Source organism: Rhineura floridana, chromosome 5 (assembly GCF_030035675.1).
Source record: "Rhineura floridana isolate rRhiFlo1 chromosome 5, rRhiFlo1.hap2, whole genome shotgun sequence".
Taxonomy (NCBI): Eukaryota; Metazoa; Chordata; class Lepidosauria; order Squamata; family Rhineuridae; genus Rhineura; species Rhineura floridana.
This window is the reverse complement of record NC_084484.1, coordinates 135449369-135469468: the sequence shown is the minus strand read 5'-3', so window position 1 is coordinate 135469468 and position 20100 is coordinate 135449369. Positions and strand designations below refer to the sequence as shown.

Genomic DNA, 20100 nt, shown 5'->3' with positions numbered 1-20100 from the left:
TTAAATATTACAAAAAAGGCCAAAAAACAAACTCTGATATAAAGGAATTTCTAGGAATTACTTTTCAGAAAAAACACAGGCGGTATTTATAAAATGTTAACGTTTTAAACTCTTCACTTTGTAATTCACTAGAACTGGGTATTACATTATTCACTAATAGGAAAAAAAGCATTGCAGTAAGAACATACCTACAGGTATTTCTATCAAATTTCAAAAAGCAGGGAAATTGGGCAGCTATAGTGAATGCACCAGGGGAGCAGGAGACCTGACCTACTCTCTGAGATATTGGACTGCCCCACAAATTTGTCAAAATGGAAACACAATTTGGGTTGGTCTTTCACAGTCCAATTCACTTCCTGTGCAGCTTGGAAGAATTTGGTAACGTGCTTCTGAACATATGCCGAGTGGTGACAACATCCGCCATCTCCAAAGATGGAGAATTATATTTTTGTATGTTTGTTGGTGGTGTTCTTACTTTGCTTCTTTACTGTGTTACTATTGTTTCTACAAAGAATGTACCCAAGAAAATTGTACTTTCCTCATTATTCATCCTAGAAATCTGTGTCAAATTTATTTTTATTAATTTCAAAGTCTTTTTATTGGTCAATGTCATGATGGTGAAGACAGCCTTTTGTGTTTCAAACTGGAGGTTATGCTCTGTTTCTATTTTGGGTGCATTAACTGTTGGGAAAAAAACAAACTTGGCCTGCCCAAGAGGCATGTTTTCAGCATGCTATGCTTAAACTACTCCACTTAAGGAAACGTTGGCATGGTCAATTAAAAACATAGAGCACACCTAGAATTTTGCTAGAATATATTTCACTTCCCAGTGTTTTTTCTTTCTTTATATATATATATATATATCCTGCCCTTCCTCCCCGCAGGAGCCCAGGGTGGCAAACAGAAATGCTAAAAACACTTTAAAACATCATAAAAAGACCTTAAAATACATTAAAACAAGGTTAAAAACATTTTCTTAAAAAGCTTTAGAAAAATATTTTTTTTAAAAAGTTTAAAAACATTAAAGAAAACATATTAAAAGCAATTCTAACACAGGTGCAGACTGTGCAAACTGAGACACTCTTCATGTCTACTGGAAACTATTCTGCAGAATAGTCAGTGCCATTATTCCACAATTGCTTTCGGAGTTTTTTTAGTGTTGCAAAGTGTTGCTGTACTTCACATATTCACAGAAACAGAAGCAAAACAAAACAATTTACTATAGGAAACTTCACTAAAATTGCAAAGTGAATCAAGTGACTATCAACTGTTTTAATAATGTTGCTTCCTCCCTGCGAAAACAAGACCAGCACAGCACATGTCTTGTTTCTGTTATTTGGGCTGATTGCAGGTGTTGCTACCACTCACATATGCTCAGAGACATATGTAACCAAATTCTCCCAAGCTACACAGGAAGTGGATTGGACTGTGAAAGACCAACCCAAATTGTCTTTGCATTTTGACAAATCTGTAGGGCAGTAGAGTATCTCAGAGAGGAGATCAGGTCTCTTGCTCCCCTGGTGCATTCATTGTAGCTGCCCAATTTCCCTGCTTTTTAAAGTTTGATAGAAAGAGCTGTGGGCTGTAGGTATGTTCTTAAATCGTAAGGGTGTGGGGGTTTTTGCCTATTAATGAGTTTCTCTGCTTTTTAATCTGGGAGCTAAGAAATGGGATCCTGTGCAAGTTTACTGACAATAGATTGTTTACATGCTTATTGAGTTCAATGGGATTTACTCCCCTGCAATCATGGTTAGGATAGGTGAAATGGATCGCAGGGGATGGGGAGGGGAGGAGGAAAAAGGGCAGGGGTAGGGGAGGAAAAGGACGTAGGGGAGGAAAAGGAAGGAGGGGAGGAAGGACAGAGAGGCGGAGGAGGGCAAGTATGATCATTTGCATGCTTATTGAGTTCAGTGGGATTTACTCCCGTGAAATCATGCTTAGCATATGTAAAACTGACTACGGGGGGGTCAGAAAGAGAAGAGGAAGGGAATGCTGTAGTGGTCAGGGGAGGAGGAAGGGAGGTGAGCGGAAGGAGGAGGAGGGGAAGGAGAGGAGGGGGAAGGAGGGAACTGGAAAGGGGGCAAAGGAAGGGAAGGGGAAGGTGTGAAAGGGAGATTGGGAGGAAGGGAGGACAGATTTGATCATTTGCTTACTTATTGAGTTCAATGGCATTTACTCCTGTGTAATCATGCTTAAGATAGGTAGAACAGACCAGGGGGAAGAAGGATGAGGAGGAAGGTGGGGACTGGAAGGACAAGGGAAGGGGCAAGAGGGAGGGAACAGAATGGAAGATGAAGGGAGGGCAGGTTTGATCATTTGCATGCTTTTGAGTTCATTCTTTTACAGCGTTTCCCCCACCTTTTTATTCTACAGCACACACATGTAATTTCTCATCCAAATTTAAACCAAAGCTTTCCCTAGCCACATCCATACCAGAACTTTATTTCACTTTAGAGAGTCATGACTTCTCCCAAAGAATCGTGGGAATTGTAGTTAATGAAGGGTGCTGAGAGTTGCTAGATGCCCTGTTCCCCTCACAGAACTTTTATCCGAGTGGCTGACTGTTAAACCATTCTGGCCACTGGAGCTCTGTCAGGGAAATAGGAGTCTCCTCTCAGCACCCTTCACAAACTAAACCTCCCAGGATAAAGGTCTGGTGTGGGTTGATTAGGCAAGTCAAGCAGCTGTGAATCTGGCTGTTAGAACATTGACGGTTTATTTATTTATTAGATTTTTATACCGCCCCACTAGCATAGCTCTCTGGGCGGTGTTCTTACTGAGCATGCCCGGGTTTATCATTAACTTTAATGTTAATTTTTTTAAATTAATTAAAAATTACCCAGGCATTTTTTTTTACTTTTAAACTGCAGAGGATGAAGGTCAGAGTATGGGGCAAGGTCAGTAATAGGAGTATAGGTACTGTGTGAACATGGGCTATTTTAAATTCATTTTAACAAATTATGAGAACACTTACAGAAATAAAGTCCAAAAGTGGTTTGGTTTTTTCTTTCTCTCTTTTTACATTTTGAACTCTCTGTTCTCTTGGACTGTTTTGTGTATTTCCATAAAAACTTACAGGGTTGTTAAGCAGCCATTTCTGAGTTCAGGACTATAACTTTCGTTAAGGTTTTGTTCTGAAATGAGCTTATGGGAAGCATCAGAATGGCATGGGGGTATTTTCAATTAACATTGCGGAATGCGGAAAATCCATGCTGACTATAGGGTACAGCCACTCTGATTACAGCTACATTCATTCAAACAAACATAATTTGTTCTTAAAACTTTTATCCCACATTTCCAACTTTGATGCCAAAGGCATCAAATCCCAGTAACAAAAACACACCACAAAATAATTTTAAAAATGGAGATAAAAAGCAACCAATTACAAAATTAAAAGCCATACAACAATGTGACTAAGTAGTTAAGGAAGAAGTCAACCTAGTAAGTCAGCCCGGTAGACAAAAAGTAGATCAAAACCATCCTGCAGGAGACCAATAATAACGGAATAGACAGGCTCCTAGGTCAGGGAATTCTGAGCCACACAACCATTTTAGGGCTATTTGCTGCTCCCCAGAAGCCTCCTCCCACAATGCATTCCATTTTGTTAGGGGGGAGATAGCTGCTAGGTGGGGGGAGAATATAAGAAGAGCCTGCTGGAGCAGGTCAGTGGCCCATGTAGTTAAGCATCCAATTCACAGTGGCCAACCAGATGCCCATAGGAAGCCCAAAAACAGGACCTGAGTGCAAGAGCACTCTCCCCTCCTGCTGCTTCCAGCAACACCCGGTATTCAAAAGCATACTGTCTCCTTGGAGGCACAGCATAGCCATCCTAACTAGTAGCCACTGACAGCCTTGTTGTTGTTGTTATGTGCTTTCTTTTTTTTTTTTTTTTCAATAATTTTTATTCAGATTTTCATAAAACATACAAGACAAAATCATAAAACATTCAAAGACAAAAAACAAAATCAAAAATAGTTAAACAAAAAGAAAAAAAAGAAAAAAAAAACAAAAATAAAAAATAAAGAGTAAAATATTGACTTCCCATTTGTCAAAGATCAAATCAGTTATAAGTCTATAATATATAACAATCCTGTCTCTTAAGTCATATTATAAAATCACTTTCCTCCAGTAGTTATCTTACTTAATCATCAAATCTCATAAACATTACTTTATTCTTTCCACAAAAAGTCAAAGAGAGGTTTCAATTCTTTAAGAAATATATCTATCAATTTTTTTTTCCAGATAAGCATATCGATTAATCCATCTCATTACTAATTATGATAATCTTATTGTCATAACCATAGTCAAAATAAACATTTCAATTAATCCATCACATCAGAATCTGTTAGGTTCAGTAATTTCAGTAGCCATTGTTCTATTATCCCTATTAGTTCCATTTTCCATCTTCCATCTTCAGTAGTCTTGTTAAGTCCAGTAATTTCAGTATCCAATCTTCCATTATCAGTATTCCATAATAATCTTGCTGTCAAAGCCATAGTCATATAGTAAGAGTCTGATGGGAATTACCTCTATCCCAAATATTTTCTTGCCATCCATTCTGAATAGGTTGCTGAAATACTGCTGTAAAATCATATCTCTGTTCTTTTTTTCAAAATACACTGGGTCATCTCTTGAAAGTTTTTCCATTGTCACATGGCTGCAGTTAATTCCATAGATTTTCTCTATATTGGGCTCCATCACATCATTCCAGTCCAGAAGATTATCCATGCCATTGATAACTTTATCTCTAGAATCTTCATTAATTTCTTCAGAGATAACATTGAGTTCCAAACAATAGATTTTATTTCTAAAGTCCATAGACTCCAAATCTTGTTCCTGTTCCACGTTTGTTCCAATCTCCGGGATCTCCTCTCTCACAGGGACCCCTGTTCCAGTCTCCAGGGTCTCCTCTCTCACAGGGACCCCTGTTCCAGTCTCCAGGGTCTCCTCTCTCACAAGGACCCCTATGTCTTTAATCTCCTGTGTCTCCAAACAATAGATTTTGTTTCTAAAGTCCATAGACTCCAAATCTTTTTCCTGTTCCACGTTTGTTCCAATCTCCGGGGTCTCCTCTCTCACAGGGACCCCTTCCAGGGTCACCTCTCTCACAGGGACCCCTATATCTTTAATCTCCTGCTTCATTTTACTCAATTCAATTTTCAGCTCCTTACAACCCTGTCGCAGGTTTTGTTTCGTTATCTCAATCTCATCCATTATTTTCTGAAACATAGTTATTTCCAGCTTCTCAGCCACTTTCTTAATTGCCATTTTAAAAGAAAAATATAGGAAAACCACTTCTTATTTCAGCAACAATTGGGTTAATACTCCAAACTTGGTGACATCACAGTATAAACAGAGCAGACAGCCTTATCTCTCCATGCTTAAGTAAACAAAATGCAGTTCCCAGGATCGAAACAATTAATGGCGGTCGTCAGGAAACAGATTCGTCAAAATAAAATAGACCAAAAAGAGAGTAGTCTCAGACAATATAATATTCTTCAAAATAAAAATCTGGAATAGAAATCCCTCTTCTGTGTATATCTTTAGAATGCAAATCCAGGACAGCTTTTTGCAACAAAAACAGAGATAAGCTATTAATTAGTGAGTAGCAGAGAGAAGTTATGGCTCCCCAGTGAGATGTCAAAAACCGATCAATCTGGCAAATCTCTTTTAAACAGCAACAATTTAAGTCAAGTAAAAGAAAAATATAGAAAGAAGGGTGCTTGCCTGTTAGTGCGTTCTCTCTTAGAAGATAAGATGAACGTTCGCTTTATCAGATAGAGCTTGTTGTTAAAAATCCGTCCCACCTTCGTCGGCTGGACCTCGTCCCATAAATTAATGAGATCTGGTCGTCCCAACAAAAATAGGCTTTGAGGTTAATCTCTTCGTTTCTCCCTACCCGGGAGAAGTTTAATCAGTCAAAAAAAGAAAAAATCTGACTGATATATCTGAATAAGCTTCTTTTGAGGCAGGAGCCCGTCTCAAAAGCAGGCACAGGCTAAGTCACCCTTCCCGTTATGTGCTTTCAAGTCGACTACGACTTATGGCGACCCTATGAATCAGTAACCTCCAACAGAATCTGTCATGAACCATCCTGTTCAGATCTTGTAAGTTCAGGTCTGTGGCTTCCTTTACGGAATCAATCCATCTCTTATTTGGCTTTCCTCTTTTTCTACTCCCTTTTGTTTTTCCCATCATTATTTTCTTTTCTAGTGAATTATGTCTTCTCATTATGTGTCCAAAGTATGATAACCTCAGTTTCATCATTTTAGCTTCTAGTGACAGTTCTGGTTTAATTTGTTCTAACACCCAATTATTCGTCTTTTTCACAGTCCATGGTATCTGCAAAGCTCCCTCCAACACCACGTTTCAAATGAGCTGATTTTTCTCTTATCCACTTTTTTCAGTCCAACTTTCACATCCATACATAGAGATTGGGAATACCATGGTCTGAATGGTCCTGACTTTAGTGTTCAGTGATACATTTTTGCATTTGAGGACCTTTTCTAGTTTTCTCACAGCTCGCCAGTCCTAGCCTTCTTCTGATTTCTTGACTATTGTCTCCATCTTGGTTAATGACTGTACAGGTGTGCCCCGCTTTATGACACTTTGCTTTTCGGCATTGCGCAAATGCGGAAAGTACCCGCTTTAAGGTGCTTGTTCCGCTTTTACGGCACTTTTTCTCATCACGCGCCATTTTCACATCATTTTCACACAACGCACACCATTATTGTCTATGTGTTCCACTTTTCGGCAGCAGTCCAAAACAGAATCTGCCGTATAAGCAGGGCACGCCTGTACCGAGGTATTGATAAGCCTTGACAAGTTCAATGCCCTCGTTGTCAACTTTAAAGTTACATAAATCTTCTGTTGTCATTACTTTAATCTTTTTGACATTCAGCTGTAGTCCTGCTTTTGTACTTTCTTCTTTAACTTTTGTCAGCATTCGTTTCAAATCATTACTGGTTTCTGCTAAGAGTATGGTATTGTCTGCATATCTTATATTATTGATACTTCTCCCTCCAATTTTCACACCTCCTTCATCTTGGTCCAATCCCACTTTCCGTATCATTTGTTCTGCATATAGATTAAATAAATAGGGTGATAAAATACACCCCTGTCTCATGCCCTTTCAATTGGGAACCAATCGGTTTCTCCATATTCTGTCCTTACAGTAGCCTCTTGTCCAGAATATAGGTTGCGCATCAGGACAATCAGACGCGTGGTACCCCCATTTCTTTTAAAGCATTCCATAGTTTTTCATGATCTACACCAGTGATTCTCAAACGGTGCACCACGGCACACTGGTGCACCGCAAAAGGTGGTTAGGTGTGACACAAATATTCTGAAAGTATATTTTAAAAATGAGAAGAAACCCATTTGAGAGGGAACCAGCGCACGCTGTGGGTGGGATGGGAAAGGAAGCGTGAGGTGGCAAAGGTAGGGAGAGGATTTTCCTGCTCTCTCCTTTCAGTCCCACAGTTCCTGCCCGCCTTCCATCTCAAGCCACCTTAACGTGATTGGCTCTTAAGGGACTTGCTCAAGGTGGGGGTTTGCTCCGGAAAGCCTTCGCTAGAGCTCGGAAGTTGATTTGCTCAAGAGGTCGCGCCTTGCTGCGGTCTTTTTTGTCGGGCCATGTTGTGTGAGGAGAGCTGGGGGTAGAGCTTTGGTTTTACACATCTCTAAGAAACCCTTCTCACATCCGCCTCGGTCCCTTCAGGGCCACCCCTTCTAAGGGTGCTCACCAGGTTTCTATTATTTCTAAGGTGGGGAAGGTAGTGAAATAGATATGGTATCCCCCGCACACCCTTGCCCTACTTTCACATTATTTGTTCTAGATGGATTCAGGTTGTGGTGGACATCATTGTCATCGTAATGCCTAAAATTAGGTGTTGTTCAAAGATTGTTTTAAAAGATACACCCTGCCCTCAGGCTTATAATCGAAAAGGCAAATACAACAGGATCCATAGCCAGTGTTTAATTATAAGCGTTTCCATTTTTTATTTTATCTTAAAGACGCAGCCTTTATTTTTAACAACATCCTGACACACTAGACTTCCCAAGATTCTTTGGGGAAAAGCCCTATGCTTGAAATGTGACCAAATATTCGGGGGGGGTGTCCCCCATTATCAGAAAAAGCTAAATTTATGTGGGTATACCTGGTGTTACTAGTGAAGGTCCAGGTCCAGATCGAGGTGGTAGTAGGGCACACAAAACCATGGTAACCCCGGTTATAAGGGGTGATCTCTCCACAAACAGGCACAGGAGTTTGGATAATGTTTTACAGTGCAATCCTGACTATATCTATTCAGAAGTAAAACCTTAGAATAGGACATGAAAGCTGTGCAAATGTTATAATTTCAATAATCAAAATCCTAAACACATTGATTTTTAAGAATTAAAATAAGGTAAATAATAGTTTTCTATAGTTTAAGTCAGCCTTTCCCAACCTTTGGGTCCCCGGATGTTGCTGGACTACAACTCCCATAAGCCTTAGCCTGTATGGCCAATGGTCAGGAATTATGGGAATTGTAGTCTAGCAACATCTGGGGACTGAAAGGTTGGGAAAGGCTGGTTTAAGTTATTTTTATTCATAGTTTAAAATATATTAATATATTTTTAATTTTGTACACGAAGTGCGCCAGAAAACATTTATATGTTTTACAGTGTGCAGCAAACCAAAAAAGTTTGAGAACCACTGATCTACACAGTCAAAGACTTTGCTGTAATCTATAAAGCACGGGGTGATTTTCTTCTGACTGACAGCTTTATCCTCCATGAATTTTGTCTAATCCTCTTTGAATCCATCCAAGTTGGCGGCCATCAGTGCCTTCTCTGGAAGTGAGATAGAGTTCTGGTGTTATGAAAAAGCAAGGAGGCAACAGTTAACTTTTTATCCTTAGATCAACTTACCTTGGGATTGAAGCCATTGTTTTGTAAAAGATAGCTGATATTGAGTTCCCTAGATGTATACAATATAGACTTATAGGAATGGAGCTTGCTTTTTTCTTCTTTAGAAATAAGCATTTATTTTATTCATAATGTATTTTAACCAATTACAGAAGTGCAAAGCAAACATTTTCCATATTATTCTTAGCCTAAAGATTCCTAAACGCTATTGTCCAGAAAGGTTTATTAGCCTTCTGAATAAATCACACACACTTTATAGAGCTGTACCTTCATCCTACATGTAAAGAAAGTACCTAAACCAGGGACAGGAATCCTCTAAACTTCCAGAGGTGGTTGGACTAAAATTCCCATTTCCCCGCACCATTACCTATGATGGCATGGGCTAATGGGAGATGGAATCCAACAACATCTGGAGGTCTACGGGTTCAGCTGTCCCTGACTTAGAGGGAAAAACAGTCTGTGACAAAAGAATGAGAAGTCGAGTAAGGCTTCAACACCATTAACCACCACTGTAATGAGCACAGATATTCAGGTTATGTGCAGTTAAGCCAAAGGAGAAAGAGTCAGGCAGAGACTGAGTCTTCCCTGATAAATGCCTAGCCATGCTTATGGAGGCCGCCCTTATTGTTGGAGCATCATGGCACTGAACTTTTATTAAAAAGCATATCCAATATATTTACACACTCTGAAATCTGGATAGAATGTGTTTTGTGAACTGGAGGCAGGGAAGGAGATATTCTACTGTTGAGAGCCTAGTTATCACACCTATAAATGAGATTTCCACATTATGAAATCTAGCAATGAACAGAACAATGATAGACTACAATGTGGCAGAGGTAAGAAAGAGTGGAAGAGCAATGTTGGAGAACACAATTGGATTGGGGTAATAGATGAAAATGTTATAGGTAAGAGTGAGGGGGAGGGCAAATAAACAGTGAAAAAAATGATCTGGGGGCTGTTTCTGGGTTTGTTTTAGAACTGTCATCTGCTCATGTCTGACAGTTAACTGATTGGTCAGAATTAGCCTATATTTACATTCCCTTAGATTGCAATGTTATGGGGAATGCTTATCAAATTTGTAGATGATAAAAAAATGGGGATAGGAAATACCCTGGAAGACAGAAATAAAACTCAAAGTGATCTTGATAGGCTAGTGCATTGGGCTGAAAACAACAGAATTAAATTTAACAGGGATAAATGCAAAGTTCTACACCTAGGAAAAAGAAACCAAATGCAGTTAGAAGATAGGGGATACCTCGCTCAGCAAAGGGGATACCTCGCTCAGCAATACTACATGCGAGAAGGATCTTGTAATTGTTGTTGATCATAAAATGAATATGAGCCAACAGAGTGATGTAGCTGCAAAAAAGGTAAATTCTATTTTAGGCTGCATAAACAGAAGTATAGTTTCCAAATCGTGTGAAGTACTAGTTCCCCACTATTCGGCACTGGTTAGGACTAATCTTGAGTACTGTGACCAGTTCTGGACACTTCACTTTAAGAAGAATGCAGACAAACTTGAACAGATTCAGAGGAGGGCAACAAAAATGATTAGGGGACTGGAAACCAAGTCCTATGAGGAGAGACTGAAAGAACTGGGCATGTTTAGCCTTGAGAAGAGAAGACTGAGGGGAGGTAATGATAGCACTTTTTAAGTACTTGAAAGGTTGTCACTCAGAAGGAGGCCGGGATCTCTTCTCGATCGTCCCAGAGGGCAAGACATGAAATAATGGGCTCAAGCTACAGGAAGCAAGATTTCAACTGATCATCAGGAAAACCTTCCTAACTGTTAAGAGTGGTATGACAATGGTAACTGTAAGAGTGGTATGACCAATTACCTAGAGAGGTGATGGCCTCTCCAACACTGGAGGCCTTCAAGGGGCAGCTAGACAGCCAACTGTCAAGTATGCCTCAAGTTGGATCCCTGCATTGAGCAGGGGGTCGGACTGAATGGCCTTCAAACTCTACTATTCTAGGTTTCTATGAAAAAAGTTCTCTCAAGTCCAATGACAAAACAGCAGCTTGATATGGGTTACTGGCAGGGGGGTTAATTCCCTAAAACTTAATTAAGAATCTGTTCTTTTTCTGAGTCTTCAAAAAGTTATTTCAAAGAAACATCAGAAAAAAGAAATGGAGGAAACACACATACTGTCAGTGAGGGCCCAAAATCCAAACATGGCTTACCCTTGATAATGGGGAGGGAGTAATAAGGAGTAAGGAGAATTCTCTAGATTTTTTTTTTCTTGGCAAGGGGGTTGGAGATAGTTAGGAAGGACTTGCCAGCATCAATGCCAAACAAACTTGACTCAAATTCAAAGGGATCTGAACTTTGCTCATAATGACAAAGGGCTGTATTCTGAACTCCCCCTTCTGAATTTGTCCTTTCCCATTAGTATTAGTAGAATAGCTAGAAAATAATCAAAATTTGAACTAGGCAGTAGGAGTTAATATTAAAAAAGAAAGAAAATAATTAAATAAGCAAAATGTGCCATCATTTAACCAACTAGACTGCACAGTGGCAAAGACAGGTTAACATTTTGCTACTTCACAACTGCTATAGTTTGTTCACCCCTTTTCTTATTCCCCACCCCCAGGGACAAAAACATCTGATGCTCCCTGCCTGGCCACTAATTAGCATAGTTCCATTAAGGGACTGTGGACACTACAGAACAATTAAAGGACAGTAGTTGGAGCCAGTGCACCAGCACCACGACCACCTGAGCACTATGGGACTGGATTTTACATCGTCATTCTTTACCCACACACACACACCCCTACCCAGCTTCAGCCATCAGTGCCTTGAAAAAAAATCTACAAACATAGGAAGCTGTCCTATGCCAAGTCAGAGCATTGGTCCATCTAACTCAGGCAGGGAACATTGCTAACCCTACCTAAAGATGCTGGGGATAGAAACTGGGACCTTCTGCATGAAAAGCAGATGCTCTGCTACTTAGCTATGGCCCTTCCCTATTATGTTGATTTGTGTGTTACCTTTCTTTTATTGCCATCTAGATTGGAGGCCAGATGTCAAGCAGAAATGCAAGATATAAATATTTTAAATAAACCATTCAAATGGATTTTCAAACTGTCACTTACGTCCCCTATGAAGTATATAATGTTTGTTTCATATTGTACATAGTTCTATGCCTATTTACATAGATATATGGTCTGACACATAGAACATTACTGTAAACAATTCTCACCGGGGGGTCAACTCCTAAGCCCAAGGCAATTGATCCCGGCCAGGCACAACCCGTGCCTCCCTTACCAGGGCTAAGTTAAACCAATGCCAACCCTGTAAGGTAGGGAGACTGCTGCCACCCCCCCTTAAACCTGGTCACCCACTCTGGACCAAGGGAAAACCCAAAGTGCCAGAAATAGACCTGCCAAGGATTCCAAAAGACAACAAGCCGAAGATGCATTCCTTGTGCTGGAGCCTTAGGGCAAAATATCCAGCTATACGGTAGTCTGTGGCTAAATGGCCAAGGTGCTGGATTCAGAGCCAAATTCCCCCTGCAATGTACACACACTGGTAAATAAGAGGTAGCTTTATTAGAATAAAATGTAAATGCAAAAATATAGCAGCAAAATAATTCCTTAAACCAAACACTCCAAGGGTTAGGGAAAATGCAGAGAGTTCACATCACAAGAGAAAATAACAAATCTAGCCTATTCAGGAAGACAGGCAGAATAACTTCATGGTTCCACATCAGGTAGCACCAAGGAACATTGGGGAACAAACATCCAGAATCTTAGCTCTATGTTTATTGGGGAAAAGCCCAGCAATAGCCAGGAATTAGCCAGCCAATCAGGGGGCTTTCCGATGACGAAATCTTCCAGAGCTTTCATGCCTAACAGTCATGCGCTTCTTCAACCTTCCCAGGCCTGTGGCCTTGAGGTACCAGTCTCAAGCTGATAAGCAGGTGTTCTCACTCACTGCCTAATTAATTGGATTCAGCTGTGAGAACTAACAGTCTCATAGCCTTCTAGAGACCCTAATTCAGGCAAGATGTTCCCCTACAATTCTTTGCCACAGAACCATTATTCTTGACAATATCAACACAAACTACCTGAATCCAATCAAAATGTCCATTACCGTAAATGCCTTTTGTTTACATCATATGGTATTGAAACCAATCATAATTTGTATAGAAATTCAGTCCTACTAGCTTCCAAGAGTTCCAAACACTGCTTCCAAAAAATAGCATTAGGATGTTAAGCAGTTGCTGCTACGACCTCCTAGGCCAGAGGGTCCAGCTCTCTTTCTTCAATTAATTAATAATGAATTGTTTTCACAGATTTGTATTACATATTTATTATGATGAAACTTTTTAATATGGAGCTATGAATAGCAATTTGTTTTGTCATCCTTTGTTAAAAACTGATTTGAGTGTAATATATACAGAAAAGTAGTACAGTGACTATTTATATATAACAAAATAACTTGTATACTGATTTTTCATAGTACTGTAGGCAACAAACTTGTACTTATCTTATGCTTCTCTATCAGAGATTTCTGACCAAATATTAACAGGCTTTGAAATACAGCTTCAAACCAGAGGCCTTTAGCATTATGTGAATGAGCCATAGCGAGCCTTAGGCACAGGTGCTTTCCCCTCCCCCTCTTTCATGTACAATGGGAGAAGATTGAAAGCTTCCACTTTTGGTTCTGAATAAACCCCACATGCCCATTACATCCAAACTCAAGAAACATGCGTAGCTTAATCCAAATGTATTTGGTTAAACAATCCAGGATCTGAAACCATGCTATGATCCTGGTTTGTTTGAACTAACGATAGTTAGAATAAACCAGTTTCCCTAATCTGATATAAAGGCCTTATTCACAAAAGCACACTTAACCACAATCCTGGGTTCAGATAATACACCTAGACAAGCCTTGGACTCCATGTGGCAGCAAAAGGGACTGGGGAGGAGCAAAACGGCTGGGAACAACTCTCCAAGAGCCTTATGTTCGTGTGGCCACAGTAAGCCATAGTTCAGTTTACTGTATTGTGCAAACCAAACCAACAAGAAACTTTTATTCAAAACCAGAAAAAATGGTACTTTTGATTTTGGTAGAAGGTGAAAGAAGATGATGGTATTGGGGTTACTATGGCTTATTCTCATATGGGTTACTGTTACAGTTATACTGGGCCAGATGTAACCTACTCACAAATGCAACCTACTCACATTCAACAGTCTCTGGTGTTTTCCTCCATAAAACTCTGCATTGCAGGTTCAAATCTAAAGAAGCTTTTTAAGTAGATTTCTGAAATGCTTTTATAATCGAGTATTTATTTTAGCTACAAAAACCTCTTCCCTTTGCCATCTGTTAATATAACAGATGCCTGAATACTGACTTCGCTCAAATGCATCCTCTCCACTACAAGTACCAAATACTCAACTCTAGATACAAATAACAGGATTCTAACACTATGACATCATTCTGTCTGGTATACGTTAATTTAATTTAGAAATAAAATGTGATTAACTGACAAAAGCTTAAATGGAATACATTAAGATCCAACTGAGGACACTTAACCAATGGAAGGAAGGGGGGCAGCGTAGCATCCAGACTTCCTAAAGCCTTCTATCAAACAGGCCCCATACTCTCTTGAAAAACAAATTGGCTTGGATCCTAAAATAAGTTAACTTAACATTTGTGACAATTCCCAAGCCCCCTTTTGTTCAGGAGGGCCCTCTGGAGAGGCTGGCGGGGGGAGGGAGGTGATAGGAAACTTTCCTTCTATGAACTTCCATAAATTAATGGGTCAGAAGTCATTGTAACAAGGTTATGAAAATCAAGCAATGGTGATATATAATTCTAAACAACGAGATTATGATTCTCTTCCACAGTTAGTATACCAATTGAAAGCACCAGAAAGCTTTCTGAGATTTAGACCTAATATTGATTTTATTTATTATTTGATTTATATACCACCCTTCCTTCCAACAGGACCCCAGGGCAGCTTAAGAGAATAAATATCAGAAGATTACATCCATACATCTGATGTGACAATATTTATTTCTGAACTAAAAGCTTCTCTTTTAAATACTGATGAATAGTATCATAGTCCAACTGTTCATAATGGTGAAAGTCAATTATAAGGCAAGTTATATGAGATGTGTCCAAATGAAACTTTACACAGTATAATTCACTTCTTCAATACATTTGCCTAAAACCAGAGAGCTTCGGCTATGAGGCGGTATATAAATGTAATAAATAAATAAATAAAAATTGTTAGAATGACACAACAGTACACTAAACTTAGACATGAGCAACCATACATCATCTGCCATTCTGAACACACCTGCTAAAGTCTATGCTCACAAGACAATTTCCTGTTCTCCTAGTATAGGGTTGCAGAATAAAGCCACAAGTCTAAGCTCAGTTAGAGCTGCAAGGATGAACCCACTGACATGAACTTCAATATATAGCCTTTCTAGAAATAAATAGTATATTTTCATTGGTCATTCAAACTAATATTTGAACTGATAGCAAATGAGTGCTTAAGATAGGCCACCAATTGTTGCCTCAGAGAAACATCTTAAGTATGATATTATGTCACCACTATAACCAAATATGCAAGGCCAACTCAGTATATTAATCCAACATATGTGTCAGTCTGCGTGACCACCATCTGTATATATATCCCAAACAACTGTGATTGCTTTCATCATATATTTGTTTAGTGCTAGCAGTACCGTAGACAAATAGAATGGAAAAGTGACATGGCGAAGTTTCAAATTTAAGGGTATAAGCCTAAATATATATAAAAAACCTTAGTGGATCATAAATCCCATTGAAATCAGATAAATATAATTAGCAAAATTGGCAAGATAAAGCTGTAAGGAAGTGACAGTGTTACATATAAAAACAATGTACATGAATTCACTGTAAATGAAAGTAGTTTCACAAAGGGCAACTAAAAAACCTCATTCATCTCTCCCCCCCCCACCGCCCCAAGAAGGCTTTAGGAAAGAAACATGCACTTTTAAAAAGCAAAGTTTAAAATGAAATCTTAATTTAATAGAAACATGTTAAAAGCAATAATATATTTCTCTCTTTAAATTGAACACAAGACATGATAATGAACATGACCTATGAGATAGTCATTTTTGGAGCTCAAATAGTGTAAATATGGCACAATAAAGAACACCTTTATTATTATGGTCTTGATATGGGGGTGCAGCACTTGACAAGGGTTCTCTGTCATTGAGATCACATTTCTAGCTCCAGAAGCATCCATACTGTATCTCACAAGATCCACACAGCCTACATAGAGGTCTCACTTCTTCAACAGATTTGCCTAAAATTGTTAGTATGACACAACAGCACACTAAGTTTAGACCTGAGCAGGTAGAGGAAGACTCTATCTGAAAAAAATCTGCTGCTGTAGACAATACTGAACAGTAGTGAAAGAGCTGCTGTAGACAATACTGGACAAAATGGACAGACATTATGAACTAAGGCTGTTTACTGTGTCCACAGTAATGAACCATACCATTGCAGCTTAATTAAGTTCTGCAGTTTGCTAAGTTCTCATGTTATGAATTTTGCGCTGTACAAAGCAGCTATGATCCAGACACAAAAAGCTTCACTCCAAATAGACAATAAAATGACCAATTTGTAGGGCATCAAATATGGAGAATCTATAGGACATCTAAGCTGAGACTACAAGAAAATCATACTTCAATACCTTATTCTAATTCGGTAGGTAAATGAGGCATTATGGGCACACACTTTAACCTGAACCATTGCCATGGATTTTTACTGATAATTTTTCAAGTTTTTCCTGAAACCCCTAGGTAGGGTGTACATACAACTACAACCAGAGTTCCAAAGAAGGTCATTACCATACTGTCACACAGGGAATCAAATGAGAGACCTTTATGCAATATATTTGTCTTGGTTTCCGAGTTAAAGCTTGCAAAAGGCCTACTAATGAAGACCACATATCAGCAGAAGCTATTCATGCCTCTTCATGGAGACATATACTGTTTGTTAAGTAAATGTTCTATTGGTCTCCCAAATGAACATTCTCTTCTAAGTTGTGAGAATTCCACACTCATACACAGTGATATTCTCTCCTTATATTTATAGAAAGGTCACATATTCATTGAAGGCGAAAGTACCAATCATAAAGTTATGAGCAAATAATGTTTAATTTTAAGAATTAAATGCTAACTGATGCTGTTTTTCAATTATGAAGGATTAAAAGGAAGCCATCAAGTAATACTCATAACTGACACTGCACACTTAATTAAAAATCTGTCCTATCCCTTTAGTAATGAACCATATATTTCTGCCATGACAAAAGGAAAAGCGTAACTTCTACTAAATTGTACGTTATTACCAATATAGGCTATTACAATATTCAACAAAGTAAGTGATTCTGGTTCAGATATAGGTTTACAGATAATCTTCCCGTAGTACATCTCAGCTCCAGGGTAAACAACTTTCCAAGGACTATTCAAGAAATGATATAATGCATTTTAAAGAATTATTAAATTTGAAAGCCAAGACACTTAAGTTCTGTTTCTTCATATGAAATATTTCCATCCCCCTAAATTGCAGATTAAATTGTGTGCATATTATTAACATAAGAGTACTTCACAACTTGATTACCTTGACTGAAGTTACATTTTGAATGAGATATTTATTTATTTATTTATTAAATTTATATACCGCCCGACTAGCAATAGCTCTCTGGGCGGTGAACATAAAATAGCATAAAAATACAATGAATAACAAAATAATACTAAAATACAATCATCAATCCAATACAATAAACATTTTAAAAAGTAAATCAGTGTAACTTAAAATGCTTCAGAGAATAGGAAGGTTTTGACCTGGCGCCGGAAGGAGAGCAGAGTCGGTACCAGGCGTACTTCCTCGGGGAGACTGTTCCATAGTTCCATATTGTAACAACATAATCCAGTGTGGAACCAAAGAAGATTTGGTTCAGCTGAAACAAGCTGCTTATTCACAACCCTACAAATCTCTGTTTAAACAACTCTGCTGATTTCAAAACACATGTATTTTTTCTTTTTCTGTACTAAAGAGAAAACATAACTCAAGGCTAAATAGGGATCTGCCAACATAGCCAAACAACACAAACTGGTATGACAATACCAATTCCCATGTATACATAGAAATACTCTCAACTTTTTCTGATATAGAGACTCAATTTACAGACTCACCACTTTATCCATTAATTTCCAAGTTTTTTCTACAGTCCTGCGATCAGCAGCTGCTTGCTTGGGGGGGCCAACTGCATCCTGAATAGCATCAATGAAGCCCAGAATACGCCCTTTGCGGGGGTTTCCTCCTCGGCCACCTGGGTTCCGGCCATTGAGGGAATTGGCCATCTGGGATCTTAATTTTATAAGAGAAAGAAAGAGTAATGTGTACTGTCATGAAATTTCCACTGATCCCCCAACCATGCACACAAAGAAAGTAAGACAACACTGTCCTTCATCTAGTCACCCAACAGCAAAAACGGTATATTGAGAGACCAGGTTAACTTCTGATGATGAACCACAATAACCCACAACGGCAACCTTTACTCAGAAGGAAGCAATCTTTGACTGAACGTCATACAGAATCACTGACAATAACTTAGTACATCTTATGGAAAGATACTGTCTTACATAAAACAAACATTGCTTTACCCCATTCGCTTCTTTAATATCTTCAAAAATTTAAAGTTACCAGTGAACATTATTATCATTACGCACAGTGATAATCACTCCACTTTTCAATTTTCACGCTCTCTCTCATACCTTAAAACTCAAGCTCTCAGTTAAATTATTAATTGTCCACACATGGTTTGCAAGGGAGACACATCACCCAATACTTAACAAAGACGTTGGTTTTTAACTGACAAGTTACCCAAACACCCAGCCTGGGGAGGAAATTAAATCTCTTATGCCAGCTACATTGCTGGATAGATACATTCAAAATACGTACAAGTTATGAACTATGAACGTTATTTGTATATAGGTATCCTTAAAGTGTTTAAAAAAAAAAAGGTGAAGGCAATGAAAATCCAGTGAGCAGGAGGAAGAAAGATGTCGCTTTTTTGTAGATCCCAAGTCTCCAAAGGTCAGTTTCAAGCAGCAGCAACAACAAGTCCCCCTTCCTCAGACAGGAGGGGTCGGAGGTTAAGAAAGAGGACCCCAAAGAAGTGCCCCCTGGCGAGTCTTTTTGCCCTCCTCACTTTGTTCTCCCTCTTTTCCCAGATTCTCCTTCAGGCACACACCATCCCTCAGAAAAGCCTGTATTATTAAATCCCAGCAGTTTTCCTGGTTCCGGTTGCTCGTTAAGCGCGTTCTGTCTCTCGCAGCAGAAGCAGCAGCCACCGCCACACAGAACTCTCCTTTTCTCGCCTCGTCCTCCTCAAGCCTCAGGAGCAAGGACTGCAGAGCTAACAAAGAAGGAACGCTGCTCTCCAGAGTCTTTGCCGTGGCTCCACAGGGAAACATGGGGAGTTAATTCGCCGCGACGGGCCCGTCGTCGTCGTCGCAGCAGCAAGGCTCTCGCTCATCGCTCTGCTTGGGTGAGGGGCGTGTGGGGGTGGCGCTGGAGGGGCGGGACCGTGACGGGCGGCGCTAAGACCCGCCCGTAGCCGAGCCCTCCCCAAGCGGCGAGTGAGTTGCGGTCCCTGTTGCTCGCGCCGCTCGCTGTTCCGAACACTCTGGTCTGAACTCAACACCGCGCCTGCGTATTAAGAAGGGACGAAGCGATCTCTCGCGCTTCTCTCCCCCCTACCTTAACGGTACTTGGGGGGGGGTCACTTCTCTTGACGTTACCCAATCAAACGTGAGCGCGCGACCGATGATGGGGGGTGGGGTGGACGGGACAGAAAAAAAAACCTGTGCTGGTGACTTGGGCATAAACAGGTGACTGCTAACAACTTGGAATCGTAAGGCTGGAGGTGAGCTCCCCCCGCCCAACTTATTCTGAGGGCGGGGGGGGAGTTTGTTGGTCCTCCAGTTCCTGACTGATAAGGATAAGGGCCAATAAGAAAACGGAGAAAGACTTCCGGCTCTGGTGGTTTTTCTCCTCCTCTGACTGTGATTCATAAAACGGTCAGAGATAGCTGAAGGGGTAGACTGGGAACTACCTCTGTGGAAACTATAAGGGGTAACGGGAAAAACAGGTATAGAAAGAGGAAAGAAGCTCAG

The 20100-nt window shown here is 39.7% G+C and overlaps 1 protein-coding gene across 3 annotated transcripts in view; it reads right to left on the bottom strand.

The window, feature by feature from the left end:
- The window catches only part of CBLB (Cbl proto-oncogene B), a 127388-nt gene extending 107525 nt beyond the window's left edge, over positions 1–19863 (bottom strand). The window contains exons 1-2 of one of the 3 annotated variants that reach the window (XM_061628141.1): positions 18884–19863; positions 18115–18289 (exon numbers count right to left, since the gene is read on the bottom strand). In XM_061628141.1, the coding sequence (XP_061484125.1) occupies positions 18115–18282 (168 nt within the window). In that variant the 5' untranslated portion in view covers positions 18283–18289; positions 18884–19863. The remainder of the gene's footprint in view (positions 1–18114; positions 18290–18883) is intronic. The other 2 variants (XM_061628139.1, XM_061628140.1) reach the window with 2 other exon arrangements.
- Positions 19864–20100: the final 237 nt, after the last annotated feature.